General features: G+C 37.9%; 1 protein-coding gene across 1 annotated transcript in view; it reads left to right on the top strand.

Moving 5' to 3' along the window:
• EXOC4 (exocyst complex component 4) overlaps positions 1-26,235 on the top strand; it is a 675,663-nt gene that overhangs the window by 22,404 nt on the left and 627,024 nt on the right. The window contains exons 2-3 of the mRNA XM_084896566.1: positions 210-399; positions 8,795-8,989. Of these exons, the coding sequence (XP_084752692.1) occupies positions 210-399; positions 8,795-8,989 (385 nt within the window). The remainder of the gene's footprint in view (positions 1-209; positions 400-8,794; positions 8,990-26,235) is intronic.

Genomic DNA, 26,235 nt, shown 5'->3' with positions numbered 1-26,235 from the left:
CAGTTTATATGCAATATTATTTTGTGGTAGGTTAACAACATAAGTGGTTTGACAATCATATACTTTACACAGTGTTTCCCCAATATTTCCAGTATCCACCTGCACCATACCTGGTTATTACAATATTATTAACTATATTTCCTATGCTGCACTTTTTTTCTTTTTGCTCTAAGTTTGACTCAGCTTGATATATCCTCTGTCTTTATCAGAACCCTGTCTACCAGTGATGATGTTGAAGACAGAGAAAATGAGAAGGGTCGCCTTGAAGAAGCCTATGAGAAATGTGATCGTGACCTGGATGAATTGATTGTGCAGCACTATACAGAACTGACGACAGCCATCCGCACGTACCAGAGCATCACAGAGCGCATCACCAACTCCCGAAATAAAATAAAGCAGGTTAGCCTCCTTTCCCTTTGTCTGGTGTTATAGCTGAGGGAGAGGAGCTGTGGAGTGGCCCATGGCCTGAATGAGTGATTCCTAAGGGTGCTTTCAGGAGTTACAAAATGCATATGCTGGAAAGCCTCAGGGTCATAGAGGACATCCGGAATTCTCTTCTTCCTTCTCCTATGTCTTATCCTTGGCTCCTGTCATTACTTCTCACTGTGAAATGACATAGGTGATGGCCACAACTTGAGGAAGACTGAACAGAATCCAAACCAAAGAGGAGACTGTTTTAAGAGTCTAGGACCTTTTACTATTTGAGGCTCCCATCACAGAGTATCAAATGTATTTACTGTGCTCATATCACACACTGAGTGTGTGTGTAAGTGTGTGTGTGTTGTTGTAGCAGTTGAGCAGTTGACTTTTTTTTTTAATTTTACCTTTGAGTATGTCATCTAATTTGAAGTTGGTTATGATTTCTCTGCAGTCATTGTACATTCTTTGTCATGTTTGTGAAGAAAATCTAACAAATTATTTAAGCGTATAATGAAATATTTATGAATACCAGGATTCTCGAATATAATTCTTAGTTGTGACAAATATGAATTAATTTCTGCTTTGTAATTTTCTTTTCATATTCTGGAGGTTTCCCTCCATCTTTCTTTCATTCTTTTTCTCCCCTTTGTTTTCATCCCCTACTTCTCTCTTCCCTCTGTCTGCCCCTTTTCATCTTTCTTCCACCTCTCCTTCCCTAACTCCTTCCTTTTGTGGTAGGTGCATGGAAAGCTTTTTGGGGTTCCTGGGTACCATGTCTCTAGTACCTAAGGGATAGAGTGGGTTCATAAGGGGTAATTTTATATTTGGCTAAGGGGTACACTGATAACTAAATGTGTATTGTCACATTATAGTTATGTGGTTGTGTATTTGAAGAGTCACTCCTTTAATACCTCTTTGTACTACTCATTGATGGATAATCATTTCTACCTCTTATTGAGCACTGATTCCTTGCTAGGCATGGTGGTGTATATTCCTGTTTCAACAAATCTAGAATTTGAGTCTCCCTGACTCTGAGCCCTTGGTGCTGGTTTCCAGGTATTTTAAAAATTAGCTATTTGCCAGAATCCCAGCATTCAGGGAGGTAGCTCTCTTCTTGTTTGATGTGGGTGTGAGAGGTCTGGAGCTCAGGCGTGGTCTCCTCGTCCATAGTTGGCGGCTCCTCTAAGCACTTCTGTGGGCTGAGGGCTGAGCAGACCATTTCAAATGTACTGCTCCGTGCTATTTGACTGAGATAGGGACTCTCTGGACTCTACCTGCTCAATTGTAGCTGAGCTCATGGCATTCTCACATGTTTTCTTTCCTGTCTTCTAGACCTTATATCATGCTTTTGTAAGTAGATGCATAGAATGTTCTTCTAAGACTGCTGTTTGTATGTTTCAGCCTCTGAGAGTTCAGTTGCCGAATCAGTAAGCCCTTTGAAGCAATATGATGACCTCTTTATGTTTTAAAATTAACTGGGTATTTTCGAAAGGAATATTGTAAGTCTTGGCCTTACAAGCAGTGAGTTCATCCTATGGATTTATCTGTGAAACTAGGCAAAGGTATAGATCAGTTCCTCTAGATTTAAAATAAACTGTAGTCCATTTTGACCCAATAATATCAAGTAGGCAACCTTTTGTTACATGGGATGATGCCCAACCAACTGACCCATACCGGCCATCCTCTTTTTTTTAAGTATGATGGAGTTTGAGGCAAAAGAAAACCAAGAGAACGTTGTGTTTATGATATCAGTTGTCAAGAAAAAGACAGTCACATAATTCTGTGCTATGAATTAGCCTCAATACTGGAAAAAACAAGAAAGGGCTAAAGCTCTTTTCAGAAAGTCTTTAATAATTGATAAATGGGAGAAGAAACATGTTGGGAAAAAATGAAAGTGAACTTATTTTCATTTTATAATCTGACAGTTTTGTACTGTGAAAGTGCATTTCTTATCACCATGGAAACATTGATATTTCCTCACCAATCTTTCCCTGTCATTTTTTTTTTTAAATTTAAAGAGTTGTCCTTTTTTTTCTAAAAAAAAAATCTTTATTTTCGAAAGTATTACATATGTCTCATTTTTCCTCCATTTACCTCTTCCAGCCCATCATTGACTCCCCCTCTACCCTGTACCTGCTCTCCCCCTACCCCCAGGCCTTCACTGCACTATTGTCTGTGTCCATGGTTATGCATATATGCATATAAATTCTTTGATTAACCTATTCTGCCACCTACCCCGTTTTGCTCCCCCTTCCCTTTGAGATTTGACAGTCTGTCATGTCTGGTTCTGTTTTAGGTCCTGGGGCTCTAAGAGTGGAAAACACCAGTCCCTGTCCTCATGGAGCTTACATGCTAATGAGAGGAAAACAAACAAATGATGCTATTTAACAACATTGCATCCGTATATTAAATGTCTGTTTTGTGCTGAGCATTACTCTGGGCTCGGGAAGAAGTGAATAAAACAGATAAAAATCCTGTCCTCCTGGAGTTCGCATTCTAGTCAGGGGAGAAGACTGTAAATAAATAAATAAATGAAATATGGTAAAACAGATATTAAGAAGTGATGTGCCAAAAAATGGCAAGGGAGGGAGAACAGGGAGCTGCTGTTTTAAATAGGTTGGTTGGAGAAGGCTCCCATCTGAGCTTCCCTGCTCAGGTGAGAGAGACAGGAAAGCACCACCGGAAGAAGGAGTGGCAGATAGAAAAGTTTCCCGAAGGAGGATCATGACTGGAATTTTGGGAAAGCAGAGAGGAGGTCAGTGGGGCTGGAGAGAGATGAGAGCTGGTGGAGGGGTGTGGATGGGCTGGGTCATGCATCACCTTGGTCCCTGTGAGGACCTCGGTTTTAACTTGGAATGTGCTGGGAAACTGTTGTAAGATTTTGAACATAGCAATGACATGATATTGACTATTTTTAAAAGGCCACTGTTATACTGAGAATAGCTTTGAGTGGGGACCAAGTCAGGCGAAGATGTTCATAGCCATGTCTTGTTACCTTTAAAGCTTGAGGACACAGAGCTGTTTACTTTCCAATTTTGATAGTAGTTTCATGTACCGATTTATATTGGATTGGTAGAATCTGTGTCTTCGAGGATGACATGAGCTGACAGATTTGACTGTCTTCCCAGATAGTCCATTTTTTTTTTTTTTTTTTTAATATCAGTCAGGTCCTTTTGGAATTTTATTCTAGGTTTTTTGTTTTTTTTTGTTTTTGTTTTTTTAAAAAATATATATTTTATTGATTTTGTACAGAGAGGAAGGGAGAGAGATAGAGAGCTAGAAACATCGATGAGAGAGAGTCATCCATCAGTTGCCTCTTGCACACCCCCTACTGGGGATATGCCCACAACCAAGGTACATGCCCTTGACCGGAATCGAACCCGGGTCCCTTCAGTCCCCAAGCCGACGTTCTATCCATTGAGCCAAACTGGTTTCGGCTTATTCTAGGTTTTAAAAAAATGTGCAAATAGAATACTATGTATGATTGATTAGGTCAAGAAATGTCGATAATAAACAAAATACTTGGGCAATCCCGTTACAGTTGAATATATGGTAAAACTGACCAAAATGAGATGTTATTGCATTAGAAAACGTCAGGGACCATAGGTTCTACCAGTTTCTCATGTCTGACATTTGTAGCAATAACACCAAAATGGATGAATATGGTAGATACAAGTTGAGGACTGGGACCAGAGAGGGATGATTGTTGGCATTTTAGTATTTCCTCCTTGGTGTACTAGGTGGAGAAGATGATATTAGATTTCTTTAAAGATACTAGTCCATTCAGTGCTTATCGCAGGAGCAGGTATGCTGACGGAAAACACAGATGCTTGTCTCTGTTGTGACATGTGCACAAACACTTCAGTTCATTCCAGTTTTGGCTGCCTTGTTCCTGTTGGATCAAGCTCTCAGCTCATCTTTCTTGTTTGTAATTGGAAATAACTATACGTGATTATTCAAGTGAAGTTGTTAGGGCTTAATCATCGGATGATGCAACATTCATTCATTGACATTTAACTAAATAATTTTGTGGCTTTTTTTATGAAAGTATACCTTGAAAGGTAGAATTAGACTGAGGAATAACTAAAGTCACAGTAGAGCAACATGGCTTTGGTAGCAATATATATACAACCCTAATATAAGATGGAAAATCCTTGCTGCTGTATGAGGAAGGGAAAAAAGCCTAGAAGTGGACACGCTAAGCAGTGGGCAACAGTGAGATGCTATAGTTTAAGATCTAATCTGTAATCTGCAGTGCATTGATGCAGTTGCAAGAACTAGGAGGAAACATTTCTGTTAAGTTGAATAGTATCTGTATTTGCGTATCCTACCCAGACTCTGCAACTGAAGAGCTAAGTGTTGCCCTTGGAAAGGTCGAGTGGAGCCTCTCAGAGAATTTAAGACCTTAGAATGGTAGCTGAAAAAGTAAGAGAACAAAAGCATGGGAATGAGTTTGAAGGTAATCTTAAAGTGCTCTGTAGTTATAAAGGGCTCTTAAAGAGAATAGTAAGCAATGTTTATGAAGTTCATTCCTTCCACGCACTTTCCGTAGCAGGGGTGGGTACTTTCTATACTTTTTACTAGTATAGCAAGGGTGAGGAACCTTTATTCTGCCTCTTGGATATTTATAACATCATTATCGGGGCATACAAAATGGTAATTTAAAAAGTAGCCTGATATATTTGGTCAAAAATTTAATTAACTCACCCTTAATGCCTTGGGAGGGCCAACTAAATAATTTCTTGGGCTTTATATGGCCCATGGGCCCGACGTCTATAGGATTTTGGAAAAAATGGGCTGGACACTTATATTAGGAAAATACCCATGAAAATACTAATATGTACATTTATTTTTACTATAAAAAAAGAAGACATCTTAATTTTTTTTTTTTTTTTTACTTTTAAAATTAAGAATAGTTTGCTATATTATTTTTTGCCTACCAGCCCTTCCATGTGGGGGAGCTTTAGGAGATTTCTAGTTTATAGTTTCAGTGAGGTGCTTGCATGTTTGCTGTGCTTATTATAGATAATATGCACATTCAGAAGCATTTCCCTCTTCATTCTTGATCCACGTTCAATGCTTTTAATGATTTAAGGTTTTAAAAGTGATGGCTTTTCACCACCTCTCCCCCGCCCCACCACGCCATGCCTATATCCCTCAGCCGTTCTTATATTAGTAGATGTCTCTGCCACTCCTCTCTCAAATGCTACCACAGCGTTATTGAGAGGCTCAGTTTTCCTCTTCCCTCTCTTTCCCAAGGCAGGTTTGCAAAAATCTCAACTACTCAGCCGTGTGTATCATCTCTTACATTGTTCCTATAACCTCCTGGGCCCTGTTTTCCTTAGTTTCTATTTTTCTAGTAGTTTCTAATTAGAGTGACTTGCAGTTCTTGTATATTAAAACTGAAATTCTTGCTATTGCTGAACAGGTGTTGAGGAGCAATTGTGAAGTTACTTGAATTCTCTGGAAGCAAAAGAAACCTATGTTTGCGGAAGAATTTCTGCTTGGGTTTTGATGTCATGATTTGAAAAGCTTGGCTCTTCATGGATTTATTTAAGGAAAATATTCATAACATAATTTTCAAATTTTAATTGTCCTGATAAATAGATTTCAAGTGCTGATATAAAAGTAAAATAGGCAATTGAGATAAATGTTTATAATTTGCTCCTTTCTTATATTTAGATCTTATTGATTTTTGGACATAGCCCTGTTTCTCCCCTTTCTGTTTAAAAAAATCATATTTATTGAGCTATAATTTTCATACAATGAAGTGCAATATTTTTAGACTACAGTTCAGTGAGTTTTGTGTATCATCACCCCAGTTCCCAGCTGCCTCTTTGCAGTCAGTCACAGCAACGTCCCCAGTCCTGTTACAAGCAGCTACTGATTTAAAATCACTGTAAGTTGTTCTGGCCTTTTCTAGAAGTTCATACAGTGTGTACCCTTTTGTACCCAGCTTCTTTTGCTCAGCATAATGTTTTTGAGATTCATAATTCTTCCCTTTTATTGCTGACTGGTATTGCCCCCATCCCCCAACTTTTAAAATAACCATGTCTTCATAACTGTGACTTTGTAATAAAAAAGCTGAAGCTTCAGGGCATTGAGCATGAAAAGTCTTAGAGCTTCTTATGTCTGCAGCTTTGGGTAACCAGCTCAGGTTAGGGGATACTTCTGGTGATGCTCATTTTCCGCACAGCCCGATGCCTTCTGTCGCCCTCCCCCAGTGCCAACTGCCTTTCCATCTCTCCTTCATGCAGTAAGCAACAGTAAGTGGCTGATTACATTGTGTACATCCTAGTGTGAAATGCTGGAAATGTTTTTTTTTCCAAATAGAAAAGTCAAAAGGTTTATTGACACTCTATCAGTTTCTTTTGATCAAGAGCCTAGTTGGGTGTTGTATAATATAAATTTTAGTTTTAATTGTTTCCATAGTAACAATTACAGAGGAAAGAGGTGTGATTTATAGAGCCAAGGTGATAGGAGTACAATATCAGAAATCAAATTCTAATAGATTTTCACTAAGATTTTAAAATATAATAGATTTAATAGCTAGAGTTCTTAACCCAGAGATCAAGAACTCCAAGAGGATCTGAGAATGGCCTTAAAAAATCAAATAAAATCAGGAATGCCAATCAAAACCAGTACTCCCCTACCTCATCCTATCCTAGTCCCAATTCCAGCACTGGAAGCACTGACCTTTACTATTAGTTTTTTTCTTCAGATATTTCGATTTCTTTATTTCTAAGTAATATGTTTATACTCTTTTTCTGTTGAAGATATTACATATGAACTTCCAGCTGTGGAAGATGAGAAATAGTGCTCCTCCCACTCTTTCTCCCATCCACCACATCTTCTTTCCTCACCCTCTTTATATACTTGTATCCTAGTTTTTGGTTAAATAGTGCCTATTCTTTTATAACTACATAAATATTTATGTCTAGGCCATCCAGCATACTATATTTGCTTGTGTAATTTTGTTGTTGTTTTTCTTGGAGTCAGTGGTTGAATAATCCCATTGCTTTTCATCTGCATTGGATCAGCCCTAGCCCCCTCACTGGATCTTGGTTTCTTCCTTTTTTCTCTTGTATTGATGGAGCACATTCTTCACCAGCTTGGTGAGATAGGTGCATATAAGGTTTATTGTGTGACAGCTTGAATCCTGATATGCATTCTGATTCACAGTCATTTGTATGAGTTCTCTTTCCCCTCCCCACACTCCATCCCTTTAAATTCTTGTACAAAATTATCTCCTTATCCCTTTTGCCATAATATTGTGCCCTAGCTTGGGTCTTGCTTTTACTTCATTGTCTTGAACACTATGTGTAACTTTCAATCTGAAAACCCATTCTTTTGGTCTTTTATTATTATTTTTTAAAATATATTTTTATTGATTTCAGAGAGGAAGGGAGAGTGGGAGAGGGAGAGAAAGATAGAAACACCAATGATGAGAGAGAATCATTGATTGACTACTACCTGCTCGCCCCACACTGGGTTCGAGTCCACAACCCATGCATGTGCCCTGACCGGGAATCAAACTGTCACTTCCTGGCTTAGCCACTGAGCCACACAGGCTGGGTCTGGATCTTTTATTTTATTGGTACTTTTTTGCTTCATTTTTTTCATCTCCACCCCCATCAACGTCACTTTGACAAGTACTAGATTTCTTAGATCAATCCCCTCATTTTCTTTTTACCTATATCTTCTTTCTTTCTTTCTTTCTTTCTTTCTTTCTTTCTTTCTTTCTTTCTTTCTTTCTTTCTTTCTTTCTTTCTTTCTTTTTAATGCTTTATTCTTTTAATATTTATTCAAGGGCATCTTTTAATGTTTGTATTGGATTTTTTCTATCATGTTTTTAATTTTGAAAATTATTTTTCATTCTGTTCTTTGATATAATATCTTCTCTTGTTTTTCCTAAGAATATTAATTATAGTTTAAAAAACCTGTTTTCTGAATAGTTTGTTCCCTTCTTATCTTCCTTCTAGTACTTTTTTTTTTTTTTTTTTTTTTTTTTTTTGTCTGTTTTGATTCCCATCTTTCCATGTTGTAGACTTTCTCTGACTGTGTGGTGATCCTTGGCTAACTATTTATATGTCAGAGGGAGGCACAATGAAGCTTAGAGCATGTTATGAGGCTTGTTGAGTGACACTTGGCCAGTTTCTTTGGTGAAAACTCAAATGTCACTATCTAGAGGTGGAGATGTACCCAACAGATTCAGTGTCAGAAACAGAATTAAAAACTTTCAAGTAGAGCAGTCAAGAGGAGTAAGTGAGTGTGTGAGTGAGGAATTGATACTTATTGTACCAAGAACACTACAGATAGGGGTTTAGACTGGCAAGACTTTGGACTGACTCAAGGTTGAATCTTTTAATTGTAGGTCAAAGAAAATCTGCTTTCATGCAAGATGCTGCTGCACTGCAAACGAGATGAGCTCCGGAAACTGTGGATCGAAGGAATTGAACATAAGCATGTCTTGAACCTGCTGGATGAAATTGAGAATATCAAGCAAGTGCCTCAGAAGCTGGAACAGTGCATGGCCAGCAAGCACTATCTCAGTGCCACCGACATGCTGGTAAGAAAAGCCCGAGCTAATGGCCATTTCTGCTAAGATCGCAAAGCACTCTCTTTTGTTCTCTCCGAATTCTGTGATTCACATAGCACCTTACCAACTGCCCTCTTGGGGTTCATGGTTCTTTGCAGGTAAAGCCTGGTTGGTTCTGTTCCTAATTCCAGTGTTTGAAATGGTAGATGATTATTATTTATGTATTGTCTGCCTTTGGAACAGTAGTAAGAAATCAGTACTTAAATCATGTTGGAATAGTAGTGAGAGGTGTTTTAGCTTCAGAGGGAGATAACTAATGAATCATATTTTAAAGAATGAAATATGCATGAAAGAGAACTTAAAGGAGATTTATACTTCCACAATATCTTTGAAGGAATTTTACTTCAGGGCTTTGTTTTTTCCCTAAATTGATAAGGAAGAAAATAATTTTGGAAGTACCTTTGTCAAGCAAGAGAAGTTCACAGCCTAGCCTTTAGCCTCTATCTTAGCCCATTCTGCCACATTTTGAATATATATAGTTTATTTATACTAGAGGCCCAGTGCATGAATTCATGCATGGGTGGGGTCTAGTTGGCCCACCCTGATTGGGGTCAATTGGGCTGGGCTGGCTGAGGGGAGGGGATGTGGGAGGTTGGCTGGCCGGCCCTGCCCCCTGGTCGAACTTCTGGTAGAACTCCTGATTGAGGGGACAGTTTGCATATTAGCCTCTTATTATACAGGAGACACACACACACACACACACATATATAAATTGATTTCAGGGAAGAGGAGAGAGGAAGAGAAATAGAAACATCAATGATGAGAGAGAATCATTGATCAGCTGCCTCTTGCATGCCTCCTACTGGGGATTGAGCCTGCAACCTAGGCATGTGCCCTGGCTGGGAATTGAACTGTGATCTCCTGGTTCATAGGTCGACATTCAACCAGTAAGTCACACCAGCCGGGCTAGGTGGACTGTATTTGGATTTTGTCTTCCACAGTAGGTGAAAGTTCCATACCTTTGTTTTACCAAATTAGATTGGCTATGACACTGGAAAAATCCCTTGAGAGGAATTGGTGGAGAAACAGGTTAAGCCCTCTAAGTAGTTCTAATTCATTCAGACTGTCAAGAAGAATTTTTCTGTAAGTCCTTCATAAGAAGCTTTTAAGGAAATTTTGTAACCTGGAGGTGAGATGTGCCATGATTCTCTTCTGAAACCTGCTTATGTGAGAGACATGAATAGTCAATTGCCCTGGGGAAGGAGGTTAGTAATGGTCTGCGCTTGGGAGTGGCAAAAGAATTGGCTATTTTCAGTATCTTGTTTATAGTGACATCTTTCTTAGGAATGACTGTAGGGTGTCTGACACACAAAAAAAGTCACCTTTTAGCTTTACTCTTGGTTAATGGATTAGATTGTGTATATGTGCTAAATGATCAAGATTCAGCAATCAGAATATATTTAGTATATTCACATGTATTTGAATCAGGATTCTTTGTAGTAGATCTGCTGTTAAATAAGTGCTATATGTTAAAAATAGGTAGAATTTATTTCTGTGTTAATTATGTTCTTTTTGGATTTCAGATTTTTATTTCATGGTATTACTACTTAAGGGCTAATTTATTTACTAAAGAGCTAATCAATAATTAATAGTTTTTTTGTTTTGTTTTTTTTTTTACTTATTTTTCTTAAGAATTTCATTAAATACATCTTTAAATTTTTGGTTGCAAGTTACAGAAATCCAACTAGGCAACAGAATTGCTTTACTCATGTAACCATCTGTAAGGGTAGGTGTACATGTGGAATGCCACCTCTCTGTTCTTTAGCATGTCATCTTAATTATTTTATTGGAGATGTTTCTTCCACTGTGGGTGGTATTTGGGTGTTTGGAGAGAGGGAGTGTAGCCTATAGCTTACATCTCTTCAGGTTTGAAGAGGAAAATAATTTTTGTTCCTAATTAAAAAATACAGGAGTAGGCCAAGGCCAAGTGGCTCAGTTGGTTGGACATAGTCCCATGCATCAAAAGATTGCTGGTTTTGAGCCTGTAACCTGGGCATGTGTTTAATTCCCAATCAGGGCACATTCCCAGGTTATGGGCTCAATCCCCAGTAAGGGTTGTGCAGGGGTGGCCGATGTTCTGCTCTCACATGGATGTTTCTCTCTCTTCTTTCTTACACACACACACACACACACACACACACACACACACACACACACACATATGCTAGAGGCCTGGTGCATGAAATTTGTGCACTTGTGGGGGTCCCTCAGCCTGGCCTGTGTCCTCTTGCAGTCCAGAAGCCCTCGGGGGATGTCCCACAGGAGTGAGCTTAAGCCAGCAGTCGTACATCCTTAGCACTGCTGCAGAGGTGGGAGAGGCACCTGCCACCGCTGCTGATCTTGCTAGCCATGAGCCCAATTCAGGGCTTCTGGTTGAACAGCACTCTCCCTATGGGAGTGCACTGACTACTAGGGGGCAGTGCCTGCATTGAGCCTCTGCTCCCTAATGGTCAGTGTGTGTCATAGCGACTGGTTGTTCCAATGTTTGGTCGATTTGCATATTAGCCTTTTATTACATACTATCCTATATAATAAAGAGGTAATATGCAAATTAACCTTCACACCATCATAAGATGGCTGTGCCCCCATTGGTGGTGGGGTTCCCATAACACAAGATGGCTGTGCTCATCTGGCTGTGCAGAGACAGGGTTCCCATAACTCAAGATGGCTATGCCCACAGTGGGGACGGGGTTCCAATAATGAGCAATCAGCAGGGACCTGGGCTGCGTGGAGTAGGGTGGGGTGGGAGACCTGAAGCTGTGCCCCCTGCTTGGCAGGGCTTGATGGGGGACCTCAAGGTGCTCCGCTCCAGGGGTGGGGGGGACCTCAGAGCGCAACCTCACCCTGGGAATCTTCAGGCCCTGCCCCCTGCCCAGAAGGCCTTCATGGAGGACCTCAGAGTGTGCCTTCTACCACTGTGCTGGGCCGGGGGACCTCAGGCCATGCCCCTCACCCAGTGGGGCTTCACAGTTGACCTCAGTGGGATAGGGTCTAAAGCGGCAGTTTAATATCCCCCAAGGGGTCCCAGATCGAAGAGGGTGCAGGCTGGGCTGAGGGACACCTCCCCTCTACCCACTGGGCCTCTAGTTTGCATATATAAAATTATGGTTGGTTGGTGGGAAGGAAGAACAGTCACCTTTCAGAAAAGGGTGGATGTATGAGATACACTTCTTAGAAGTTTCTTTTTGCTATTTATAGTTCTTTATATATTCTGGATACTAACCCTTTATCTGTTGGATGGATTATAAATGTCTTTTATCAGTTGTACTGTGTTTAAAGTGTTGTTTTTTTTTTAAAATATATTTTATTGATTTTGTACAGAGAGGAAGGGAGAGAGATAGAGAGTTAGAAACATCGATGAGAGAGAGTCATCGATCAGCTGCCTCTTGCACACCCCCCACTGGGGATATGCCCGCAACCAAGGTACATGCCCTTGACCGGAATCGAACCCTGGACCCTTCAGTCCCCAAGCCTACGCTCTATCCATTGAGCCAAACCGGTCTCGGCTAAAGTGTTTTTTGTTATAAAGAAATTATAAAATTTAATGAAATAAGATTTCTCATTCATTTAATGCTATGTGATTTTTATTTTAATAATTGTTTTTCTCAGTGTCATAAAGAGAATGTCCTATGTGTTCTTCTTTAATCCCTTTAGAATGTACTTTCTTATGTGGTTTGAACTGGGGATCTAATTTTATCTTCCATGTAAATAGCCACTTGGCCCAGACCATTTGTTGAATTCATTTTTTATTGACTTAATGCCATCTTGTTCACATACCAAGTTTTTACATATATGCATGGGTATTTATGAGCTCTTTTTGTTCACTTGGTCTCATCTGTGTCTACAACAAAACCATGATGTTTTAATTACTATAATTTTATAATATATTTTGGTAATAGGTAAAGATGCTACTTCACTTTGCTCAGTGGTTGGCAAACTCATTAGTCAACAGAGCCAAATATCAACAGTACAACGATTGAAATTTCTTTTGAGAGCCAAATTTTTTAAACTTAAACTTCTTCTAATGCCACTTCTTTGAAATAAACTCACCCAGGCCTTGGTATTTTGTGGAAGAGCCACACTCCAGGGGCCAAAGAGCCACATGTGGCTCTCAAGCCGCAGTTTGCTGACCACGGACCTTGCTGTTCATAATCATCTGATATTTTTGGCCCTTTACTCTTCTAGATGGATTTTAGTATCAGCTTGTTAAGTTCCACAAAGAGTGTGATTAAATGTAAGGGACATTACATTTACAGGACATGTCTCACATTTATTAAAGTCTTTATTTATGGTCTTTGTAATGCTTAGGAATGTATTCCTTAGAAATTCTGTATTACGTACATAATTTTTATTTCTGTGTATCATATTTTTGTTTGTTAAAACAATGGCTATTAATTACAATTTCTACCCTGTTTCCTCAAAAATAGGACAGTGTCTTATATTAATTTTTGCTCCCAAAGATGCGCTAGATCTTATTTTCAGGGGATGTCTTATTTTTCCATGCGCTAGGTCTTATTTTCGGAGGATATCTTATTTTTGGGGAAACACGGTAGTTATTTGTTGCTACTGTAGAGGGATGCTGTAGATATTTTCTTTTTTAATTGATTATACATTTCCTTGAAACTAATCTCAATCCTCTCTGCTTAGAAAATGATGATCTAGTAATCTTTAAAACTTGGCTCAAATTTTATCATCTCTAACTATACCAGGTAATTAGATACTTTTTAAAAAAATATATATTTTATTGATTTTTTACAGAGAGGAAGAGAGAGGGATAGAGAGTTAGAAACATCGATGAGAGAGAATCATCGATCAGCTGCCTCTTGCACACCCCCATTGGGGATGTGCCCGCAACCAAGGTACATGCCCTTGACCGGAATCGAACCCGGGACCCTTTAGTCCGCAGTCCAACGCTCTATACACTGAGCCAAACCGGTTTCGGCAGATACTTTTCTTTAAAAAAATTATGTTGTTATTTTTATTGTGGTAGGAATACTTACCATGAGTAGATGCTATTCTTTATTTTCATAAGCTGTATGTATTTCTTTGTAATATAATTACTTCTGTTTATATTGCAGATCATTGAGCACAGGGGCAATATATTATCTATTTTTGCCTGCCCTGTACTTACTATAGTCATATAGTCATAGTTCACAGGTCATTAGTCAAAGGGGTAACTAACTGTGTGAAAGAGTTTCATATCACTAAATAGAAAAAGGCATTTTACTGTCTCTCTAGGAGCTTTGGTCTAATTTTTTTCTCCCATTGTTTTTGTTTGTTTGCTTGCTTTTTAGTGGTTCCGTATTTTCTAATCTTTTCTTTTTACAACAAAATAATAATTATAATAGCTAATATATATTGGATACTCACTATGTGCTGGTACCATTTTAAGTGTGTTATGTCTGGTAATACGTTTATTTCTCCCAACAACTCAGTGAAACCACTGAGGTAGGTTTCCAGTACCATCCCCATTTTCCAGATGAGGTAGTTGCCTTGCCTGATCTGGGCCATTGGCATATCCTCCTAGATAGTGAAGATTTTGTGGAGGTAAGATTTAAAGTGCTTAAAAGGTTGGAAATATTCTTCAATTTGGCCTTTTGTTTATAAGACTGAACAGTAAGGTCTGTAATTGCTCTTTCAGTGGACTTCATATGAAAAAATAATCACATTTCCTTTCCCAATGGTTATGTGATATTGGAAGTAAAATCTACTTAAGGTATCTGAGGAAAGTGAAGACACAATAATGTCGTCTTTCAAAACCCTCTTATTTCCTTGGATTCGTTTAAGAAAAGGTTTTGCATTTTTATTTTGAGGCAGGTGCAGATGCCCAGTAATTTAATCCCTAGTCAGGTTATAAATCCAGAGTAACTAAATCAGTGCTGACCCGGGCTCTTGTCGGCTCCTGCAGTTCCCACTTCAGCGTTAGACTGGAGAGATGGCCCTAGACTTGGCTACTGAATGGGATATTCAGTTCTTCCTCTGATACAATAACCTGAGTATTGCATAAAATAATTAAATTGTCATGGCTGGCAATGTCTGCAAATAGACATGGCCTTTTGTTTTCTTCTTCAAGGTAAACAGCTGCTGTTAGCTTACAAAAAGCTAAAAGTGATCCACCAAGAAGCCTGCATCCATCACATGGAAATCAGAGACTTGATTTATAGTGTAGCCTGTAGCTTTGTGATATGTACTGTTTAAATTAGACCTTTGCAGTCATTGTGGTGGGTTGATGCAAGCACATTAATGACATAATTTCTGGTTGCTGCATCACATTTCTGCAGTCTGTTCTTTGTATTCCACTCACATTAATTGAAGTAATTTTGCCAGTGAAGCGTGTTTCAAACCTCTGCATTTAAATTGAAATTTTAATTCCCTTATTGTCTTGAAAAGACGGCTGAAGATGCCTTGTTACAGGTTTCATTATCACTCAAAACACTCCAGCTGCTGGTTCTAATGTACAATGACTGATTAATTCTGGGAAGAATTAGTAATGTAAGAATAGCAGTGGCTTCCCCATGGCATGAGCTAACCAGGAAGGTATGTCAAGATAGTTAAGGTATTTCATGATAGTTAATATTTTTATGAACTTTTTTTTAAAAGGGAAATTTGTGTAGAAGTCTGAATCAAACTGAAATTGCATAGATGAGCTTCGAAAATCACTTACACAAGTTCTGATTTATCAACCCATAGAAGTCAGTTCAATGATTTCATTCAATCAGTGGGAGCCAAGCCCGTGCGAGTAGGTTTAAGGCACTTTAGCTGATAGTCACAAGCTTGAGACTGAAACAAATTTTTTCATTTCTAAGTCTTCTAGGGAGTGGAGAGATTCTGAATGTCTCTTAATCATTTTATATTTTTATTATTTATATACCTTTTAAAAAAGAATCCATAGCTGTATAGTCAGATAAGAATTATTCTGATAATTATAATAATAACTTGTATTTATATAGTTGCCTCTTCCCAGGGGATCCCAAAGTGCTTTGCTGCGAAAAGAGTATAGTGGAATTATTTTACTTACACTGTGAAAACGTGGCCATATCTGGGGGATAAAGAGAGTAAGACAGCTATTTAATTGCATAGTTTTCTAACTCCCTATAATGCTAATAAGTATATTTGTGACATATTTAGCTTACCTTTGCAATTGTTGGACAACATTCAAGGTTATAAATGTCAGGAGGCGCTTAGTGTGGGTCAGATGGACTGTTTTGGAATCCAGCTTTGCCGTTTACTAGCTTGATGACTTAGAGTTAATTCTTTAACTTGACTTTGTTGAAAGTTGGAGTTGCCATTAATGCATACCCCCAAGGGTGGTTGAGGGATTATGAGATATTTATACATATAAAATAGTCACAGTATACACTATAAGTGGTTAGAAATGTTATTTATAATTAATTGATTATTTTTACTGATACTGTTAGGTTATAATCTCAAAAACTGTTCTAAGGTGGACTTGTTTTTGAGCTGATAAAAGAGTTGAAGTAGGGCTGGCAAGATAAGCATTTTTTATTCCTTTTCTTTTTGCCTACCACAGACATCTATCTGAATGAAAGAGTGTTCCACATTTTATACACAGGAATTATTGCACGCAGATACTAGTAGATGGAATTTTTCTAGAAAGTAGTAAGTCTTGTCTGCTCTAACATGTGCACTAATGGATGAGCAAGACCCCATTGTACTATACCTTATTTTTGGGATTTGACTGGACAAATTTCAGATTCTGTGTCATCAGTTACCTGTTCAGCCTATATCAAGTATATGTTCATAGGGTATCCATTGACTGTCTGATTATAAGCAATGTACTAATAATTTGTTGGTAAACTATCTAAGATCAGTTTGTTGCAGAACCTTTAAGTATTAAATGTGTTATTTTGCCGAGGGCCGTAATTAGATATAAGGCAGTTCACTGGTGGAGGGCTCATCTAAAATGTTGATTTTAGCCCTGGCCAGTGTGACTCAGTGGTTAGAGTGTTGGCATGTGGACCAGAGGGTCTCAGATTCCATTCCCAGTCAAGAGCATGTACCTGGTTTGCATGTTCAATCCCTGGTCTTGGTCAGGGATTAAACATGCAACCAATCGATGTCTCTCTCTGTCATTGATGTTTCTCTCTCATTATCTTTCCTTCTTTCCTCCCTTCCACTCTCTAAATAAAAAGAACCATTGGATAGAATATTCTTGGGTGAGGATTAACAACCATCACCACAACAAATTGATTTTAGCGTTAGAGTAGTTGTTCTTTTCTGTCATTGCTTAGATAGCAGGAATAGTGGACCAATGAGGTGGCTTCTATTGGTGCCAGTAAAGCTTTCTCATTAACAAATAGACTAATTATTCTTTTCTCATATTAAGGTTAGGGAAGGGGTGATCATAACTATCAAATGCTTAATGTACAAATAAGAAAAAAAGGGCTCAAATGCTTATCCCTTTCATCTGACTTGCAAGTTTCTGAGATATCACAGGATTGTTTTTTCTTATCTTAACTCTGGAAATGGTATTGAGAGGAAAGCTCTATAAAGACCAGGACCTGAAACATTCTAGTGAACTTATTGAACTTATCCTGAAAATGGTTCCGTGACTCTGCAAAAATGTTTCAATATTCCATATAGATTTCTGTACATGATAAAAAATGTATCCGTGATCAATAGTGAAATAGTTACCATTAAAGTCTATCTGTTCTAGTGTTGAATATTGACTTGAGAGACTGGCTAGTATTCTATACTAATAACTTATCAGAAAAGAGCCTGGCTCATATTTTGATAGGTAAATGAATGTGATGATGTTGTTGTTGATCACTAGTGTATCTGTGAAGGTGGACTTAACCTTGAAGAAGCTTACACACTAGCTGGAAGAGACAGATGATGAATAACTATGTCTTTTGTATTCTTATAAAACACGAGAGGGGACCAGGAATATTGGGGGTGGGAGTATGATAGGATAGTTAGCTGTAACAGCTTCTAGATGCATTTGGGACCCCTTTATTCCCTCAAACACCTACATCTGATCTTTTCAAAAATATTTAGGAAAAGCTGAAAATAAAGTTATTAAACAAGTAACCTTGATTTTGCATCCACAATTGAGTAGACTTAGTGTGGCCTTTTATTTTTTCCATAGTGTGTTAAAGTACAGGGCTTGGTAGCAACTGTTTTTCTTGCTGCTCAGTGCCCTTTTTATTTAGATTTGCTTTGGAAGGCTGGAGTTTTGAAAAGCCATGCTGTTTGATAGGCACTGGTTATTGTATTAGCTTCCCTTTCTTTTTAGTGTGCTCTTCTATCTGCCTATTTTATTTTAAATAAGTAGAAGTTCCATTTTATTGTATTAAACCTCATAAGTTTAGAAATTTTAAATTGGCTAGCTTGGCTGTAGGGCAGTATTTCCCAAACTGCCCATTAATGAATCCTTCAAGTCATGGGAACGTAAAGTACAACTTAGGGAATATAGTTTGTAATCTATAATAATAAAAGCGTAATATGCTAATGAGACTGGATAGCTGAACGACTTCTGGACAGCCTTCCAGATGAAGCCTTGGGGGCGGGGGCTGAGGCAGAGGCAGAGGCAGAGGCAGTTAGGGGCGATCAGGCAGGCAGGCTGAGGCAATTAGGGGGGATCAGGCAGGCAGGCAGGCAGAGAGATTAGGGGTGATCAGGCAGGCAGGCAGGCAGGCAGGTGAATAGTTAGGAACCAGTGGTCCTGGATTGCAAGACATGCAGGCTGGGCTGAGGGACCCCCCCTCACTCCCTACCCCCATGCATGAATTTTGTGTACTGGGCCTCTAGTATTATAATAATTATGCATGGTGTCAGATAGGTACTAGACTTACTGGAGTGATCAGTTTGTAAGTTTTATAAATGTGTAATCACTATGTTGTGCACCTGAAACAAATATAATACTGTATGTCAAGCGTAATTGAAAAGTAAAATTAATTAAAATTAAAAAAGAATGTTGAAATCCAGGTCACAGCCTAGACTGATTACATTGAGATTTCAGGTGGTGGGACACTAGCTTCAGTAGATTCCATTGTGTAGGCAAATTTGGAACCATTGCTGTAGGTTCTTAGGCTGTGCAATAAAGCAAAACTAATTGCCCTTGGCTTTGTTTAATACCAGCTTAAGAGTCATTAGAAACCAAATATTTGCATAAGAGAGACATGACTTTGAGAAAGTCACATGTACAAATGTGCATATAAGTAGTTTGACTAATGCTGCTTTGTTGCTGTTCTCTATTGCAGTTTTTAGATAGAGCTGAGTGTCTGACTCTTATTCTGATATTCTAGTGTGATTATTTGGTTAATAGGAGTTCTATGTGATGGTTTAAGGTAGATGCTCTCCAGGCTGACATGGAACTCTTCACAGCTGTCATTACTGTGCTCTGATTCCTGCATCTTTACTATGGGTTCTTATCTGACTTATTGCCAGGATTTAATGGACTGAAATTGGGGCACAAATTTACTTATTGACAGACAGGTGGTGTCTAGGTACAGTGTGGTGTAGTGCAAAGAAAATTGATTAAAAGGCAGACCTTCTTAACTCCAGTCCTGACCCAACAATTCGCCAGTTCTGTGAACTTAGACAAAGAAATCATTTTCTCTCCCTGGTTTTTAGTATCTTCTTCTATGGTTATACAAATACCTTGTCATATTGTAGAATGGTTGTGAGAATAAAAAGGAAATTTTATACAGGCAAAGTGCTTTATAAAAATAGAAGGCAATTTGAAATTAAAAATGCTGTAGCCAGGATTGTCATCCTCACTGTCACACAGTGCCAGGTAAAAAGAAAAAGCAGTAGTTTGGGGCTTGTTTACATTGGGTAACATATCTGGCCTACTGTTACCATCACTACTGCATACATGTTTTAATCAGCTTGACTCTGTGTGTGTGTGTGTGTGTGTGTGTGTGTGTGTGTACATGTTTACACACAAGTCTGTAGGAGGAATAATCTAAGTCAAGAATAATTCATAGGTCCTTTGCTGACAATCCTCCATCATATTCAGGTTTCAGCCTCACAGATGGAGTTGCTTGAATAGGTTTTTGATTGGTCAGTCTGTGGCCTGGGACCCTAGACATGTGTAAATTGCAGCAGATGATAATGCATGTTGTTGATGGGAGCCCTTTCTCAACTTTTTATTTTTTATTTATTTTATTAAATTATTATCTGTGTACATATCTTACCATTGTCTCCCCCCCTCCCCAAACATACACCTCCCCCCCGCCTTCCCAGAGCCTTTTTCTCAACCTGATGATGGTCAGTAGCCTTTCCTTGTCCTCACAAGGTAGGAGGAGCTTGTTAAAAGAGTCTGTCGTCTCTGAGATCCATCCCAGTACTGATTACTTGTGGTTGCCTTGCTCTTAAAAAGAAAAAAGGCATATTCTTCTCACATTCTTTTATGGCATTTTAATAGCTCATGTTAGTAAAGAGCTGTATAAGTGCTGAGCAGTTCTAATAGGGTTTGGTGCAGAGTGCGGTGAATTGTCTTGATTTGAGTGTGAGCCTGAAGTGATTCTCAGAGACCTCCTTTGCCAGCTCTTAAGAGGACAGTTGTTTGTAACTTTTTCTTGTCCCAGAATAACAAGATGACCAATGCAAGTGACTTTAGGACACTTGGTAAATGAGAGTAACTTTCCCAGCGGTCTCTTCTTGTGTATTTTGGAGAAGAAATCCAGGTTTTAGTGCTCTTTATGGGGCTCTGATAGGAACTGGGAATTGGAGGGATCATAAGATTAGCAATAAAGAAGGTTTTTTTTTTTTTGAGCTCTTCCATAAGCAATTACAATTCTTTTTCATAAGGTGTTGACTATAGTTTAATTTCATCAGGAAAGTAATTGTGAACAGATCTGTTATAAGTCTGTTTGGGACAAAAGAGGCTCTTTTGTTACATATTTGCTGATGGGCACATGTTCCCAATGTAATGACAAATTTTAAAAATGCATATTTAAAAATAACAGTATTCTTCACAAAAAACTTGGTGTGGAAAATGATGGGAAGGAATCACTTAAAAGATACACTTTTATCCGATTATTAAGAATATGGACCATCTTTACCTTTGTGATTTTCTGTGATTTTTAAGATTGAGCATGCATTACTTTTGTAATTTAGAAGAAAAATAAAGGTTAAGGGAAAAAAGTACATTTCTGGGCCTCAGGTTTTTTTGTTTGTTTGTTTTTAAATCTGTAAAATTGTGGAGGGCCTACGTCTTGACAACCTTTAAAAGTCCCTGACAATGGAACATTCTTACCTTTTATTTCTCAGATATTGTCATTCTGTGAGGCTAATGGATCTTAGAAGACCTGGCTTCCCCTCCCTAGACTTTGTGTTAATAAAATATAAAATATGGGAATTATTTGTGGTAGAATGCCCTGATATATAAGAAAAAGGTGAAACAAGACAAAAGCAAAATTAAGGGAGAATCTAAAGAAAGCGTAAGAATAGCTTAATAGATGGTTTGTTTTTAGAACAAATCTGTGTTTCACAGCAGCAGTACGATAGCTGTTTCATGAAACTAGATGTCATATTTGATCTCTTTTGAGTTTTGTTTTCTATCATAGATTTGAAGATACTTTAAAAAAGAAATTCACAAGTAAAAGGCCTTTTTTTGACAGCACTTTATCTTGCAGCCCCCTCCCTTCATTCACTTATCAATAACTTCATCTCATTTGCTTTATCCTAGAAATTCCATTATCTCCCAGGCAGTCTATTGCATTAAGCCTTTAGTACCTAATATCACCTCATTTACATTGACACGTGCTTGACCTCAGCCCTTCTCCTCTCTTTGTTAATGCACCAACAAGCACTGATATCTCTCTGGAGCATTATCATTTGGCTGTTAGCTCAACTAATAACAACCCTTCATTTGAGCTGATGAAGGTTTATTAAATAAAAACATGCAATCGCCCGGGCGGTAAAGTAATGAAGGGAGAATGGAGGTAGACAGCATCCTGTTTTAATGGTAAGAGCATGCTGAGTCTGCATTATAGGTATTTCGTTTCCTTAGGGGGAAGGGGCACCTGAATGGGTTGGATCAATAGCATGTTAGCAAACTGATTTTAAGAATGGGCATTTTTGATTGCCTGATTGGATCACTGATTAGCTATGGGCTGAGGATTGTGGGTAAAAAAAGGTGTTTTTGCTCCAGGCTGTTGGCCTTGCCCTGTGCTGCAGCTTTCCAGGAGGTCTAAGTATGAAACTGTCAATAGCCCCCAGGCCTTAAGTCACTGGCCCTCTTCTGGGTTCTCAGGCACGCTTCTTTGTTGTTTGCAGCCAAAGATTACCATTCTAAAACATTGTTTAACTTGTGTCTTCTTATAATATACATACAGGAAAGGGGAAGGCATTTATTCTTTGAAATATTCAAATTTCATTATCTTTTTACTGTACCCATAAATTGGGCCAAGGCAACATTTTCAGAATGTTTATGTTGTCTTACTATTAAAAAAAAAAAATAGCTTCCTTCAGAGAGACAAACTAATTATCAGAGTCCTGAAGGAAGTATTTGTTTTGGACTCAACAGTTGCAAACATTTGCTTTCTTAGGGAATATTGTTGCCAAAATAAGCATTTTCATTAGCTAGCAGATGGTTTAGTTAGCAGGTTGGCTTTTTGTTTATATTGTACTTATAAGTTTCCCTTCTTCTTTTGGCTGAACCTTAGTTCTATTTAGAAACAGTTACTAATGTCACCTACCTTTGTGGAGCTCACCTCTCCCACCTAAAACCATTAATAAAAAAAGACCAATAGTTTCCTGTCTAGCATCTTCAGTGAAGCAGCTGTTGAGTGTGGCCAGTTTTGGTGTTTCTCTGAAACTTTTCTATTGGTTTATGTTAAGGCACAAAACTAGATCTTTCTACCTAATCAGCCTGAATAAGATGGGCAGAAGACAAATTTAACTATGAAATAACAATTTCCTCATTTAAACTAAAATGAGATTGAGAAATACACTGGGAAAGAAAAATTACAGGTACTATTGTTCATAATTACCAAGATTTCTTTTGTTGTAGACTTATCTGTCATCTCAAGGTAAATTTTTTTTTTTTTTTTAAATAGGAGACAGTTCTCTATAATGTGTATTTTAACTGCATTTTGACCCATTTTTAGAGTTATGGAATCATTTTTCAGAATTTATGTTTCCTTAATGGGTAGGTTTCTAATAACAAAACATGCTGTCCTGTTCAATCTCATGTGTTAAAACATTTTGTAAATGTTTGTTCATTTTCATAATCCTGAAGGAAATACTTGCTTTCAACTCCAAAACAGATTTGTTATTTATATGAGTAGTTGAGTAGAATACCAATTTTCTGTTAGATAATAATTGGTAATACTGTGAAAAAAAAATTCCCTTTTAAGTAGTATCTTCTCCCCGCCCCCAAATAATTTTTGAACATATATGTAAGAGAAATTCTAGATACAATTAGTTGGCTCATTATCTATTTGTAGTAAGTAATCTATAAGAAATGGTGTGGTATACCTTAGAATTCTAAGAGGTCATAGTAGATATCATTTGGGGTATGAATGAATGATAATGGTCTTATGAGGAGATGTTTAGGCAACATTTACCTATGAACTATTCCACTGTTTGTTGTCTACTTCACCTTTAATTTACAATTTTAATATATATTTGTGACATTATTTAGTGTCACAGAGTCACATCTGTGAACCCAATTTTGATAACTTTCCATAGCCACTAACCTGTGAGGCCATTTTGCTGCTGCTTTGATCCATCTGCATCTCTCGAATTCCTGTTAATGTTTCATCAGTGTATTATTTTGAAGTGTTCTGTAGTCATTACATTTGGAAAACGGTGAAATAATTTATGAAATAACCATTTCTCACACATTAAATGTCTCTTTAGTTGCATTTTTATTAGGAGATATGTTCAGTTCTAAATGTAGGTGGATTTCTCCTGCAGTGAAGCCTTATTGTCAGTAAGTGCCTGGAAGCCAGACCCCCAGACATAACCACCAGTGATGGTTGTGGGTTTGACTGCTGCTTCACCAAGTTTTTCTTTATGTGTAAACTTTATGGTGCAGGCTACTTAAAGCAAGATAAGATAAATGTCAGGTTTCTAAACTGATATTCTAAGGAATCAAATTTTGCATTGACAATTATTTTCTTCAAGTTGGTTAGGAAGAGTAGAGTAGAGGGAAGACAGTAACCTTGCCTAGCTTCCATGATTACAGTTTTACAAATAGACTCTAAATAAGTGAAGGACAGAAAATAAAACACTGTATTTTCAAATACAAATAAGAGACTATTCTCTATTCTCCTTGTGGTAAAGTTTTCAAATCTTAGAAGTGTTAAGATCGCTCTTGATAGTGTGTGTGTGTGTGTGTGTTAATTGTACATATTCAGAAATTTTGTAATCTGTATGGTTACAATGGTTCTATGAAGGAAACAACACGTTACTAAAAATGCTGCATCAAAGCATGTTGAAAACACCCGCTGAGGTTTCTTTGTCCACAGAACAGATAGGTGCCAGGCACTGTGCTTTTTTACCTATATGTTAAAAAATTTTAACTAAGATTGGCTTTGAAAGTTGACATCATATAATTTTGTATTTGGAATTTGTTGTATTTGGGTTACAAATCTTCATGCAAGTTTCTACAAACAAATCAAGCATTTATGTGCAGTGGGTGATTTTTAAGCTTAAATATCTCAGCTGGATTTAATTACCTTAAGGGATAAGGCTACATGATGGACCAGTGGTTTACCAAATTATTTTTCATTTTCTGGATTTCGATGTCACTAAAGGTTACTGCGTCCTCTTTTCTCTGCTAGAGACCCAAGTTAAAATCCATTTTAGAGCATCCGTGTGAATGAATTTGTTGTTGTTTTTCCTCCTTGGGGACCCGCTGGTCATTTTGTGAGGCTGCCTTTCCATTTGGAATTGCTGCAGCTTGTACAGGCCCAGGGCTCTCAGAGCAGGGCAGCTGCAAGTCAGCATGAAAATGAACAGGCGGGCTGCGGAGGGCAGAGCTGGCCCAGGGCTTGTCACTCTTTCATTCCCTGATTCTTGGTAAATGTAAGGAAACCTATTTGCTGCTGACATTTGATTATAGCATATCACAAACAAGTGATATGTTTGTGGGTAAGCCTTTGCATTTTCCTTCCCTTCTCGGGCCACTCTGTATTTGGCAGCTCCCAAGCTGTCCGTATTCACTGTTCACAAGCTCCTCCATGACTGTGTGTACTGGTATAGATCTCTGATGAACACTTACCCACTGGTATGTTTCATGGCCTTCACCATTTATTCCTTTTGTCTAAATGCTTCATATTTTAGGAGCATGTTTATTTGCATAAATAATTTTATGTTTTTACCTGAATTAAGCATTATTAGTTCTTGCCTTTAATTGTATATCTTAGGAAGATTTAGAAGGATGACCTTCTAAATCACATGCTAATCCCTTCAGGGAGCTTGGTAGTGCTCTTGCCTTCTGAGTTCAGCTTGTGGTCATCTCTTCTTTGTTGTTATAACATTTACATTCTTTGTGTTTTTTTTTACTTCCAACTTTGTTCTCCAAAGGAATAGTACTGAGAATATTCTCTTCACTTTTTTTTTCCATTAAAAATATATGTTCTTTATACATAAGGACATAATATAATTTCATATATAATACATGGGTAAATGGGATCAGATCATACATGCTATTTTTTTTTCTTTTGAAACATATACACTATGATTTCCAAACCTAAATACACTTTGGTTTCCAAATAAATTGCTCTAGATTCCATGAGTCCCTCCCTATCTTCTCCCGTTGTTGTAGGCATTCCTACACCATTTTAATTCATCCAACCCATTTTGTCTTAAAATGTCCCAAATTGCACTTTATACCAGGAATATCTCCTTCTCCATAGTGTATCTTCTGCTCACTGTTCTAATTCTCATTCTTCTGTCAAGCTGGGTTAAGCCAAGGAGTGATGACTGCTATTGTCTGCTTGTAGCATTCAGGTAAAATTGCATTGACCTCTGTGTGTATGTGTATGTGAGAAAGAGAGACTGATTTTATGTAAACTCAAATGTAGACTCAGGCTAACGAAGCTCTGGTTCATGATCATCATAAGAATTATTAAAACATTTATGTGCTTCTATTTAGACTTTAAAGGCTAGCTTTGAAAGTTGATTTAAACCATTAGTATGTGGAATTCTTGTGAGAATATGTCTGATATAATCACTTTAATTAGAGAGTTCATTTTACTCATGTCCATTGAGAGGCAGTGTATATGGGAATTCAT

This window comes from Pipistrellus hanaki, assembly GCF_964339955.1.
Source record: "Pipistrellus hanaki genome assembly, chromosome: 10".
NCBI classification, from domain to species: domain Eukaryota; kingdom Metazoa; phylum Chordata; class Mammalia; order Chiroptera; family Vespertilionidae; genus Pipistrellus; species Pipistrellus hanaki.
Note: the sequence above shows the minus strand (reverse complement) of the source record. Positions and strands in the feature narration are given on the sequence as shown.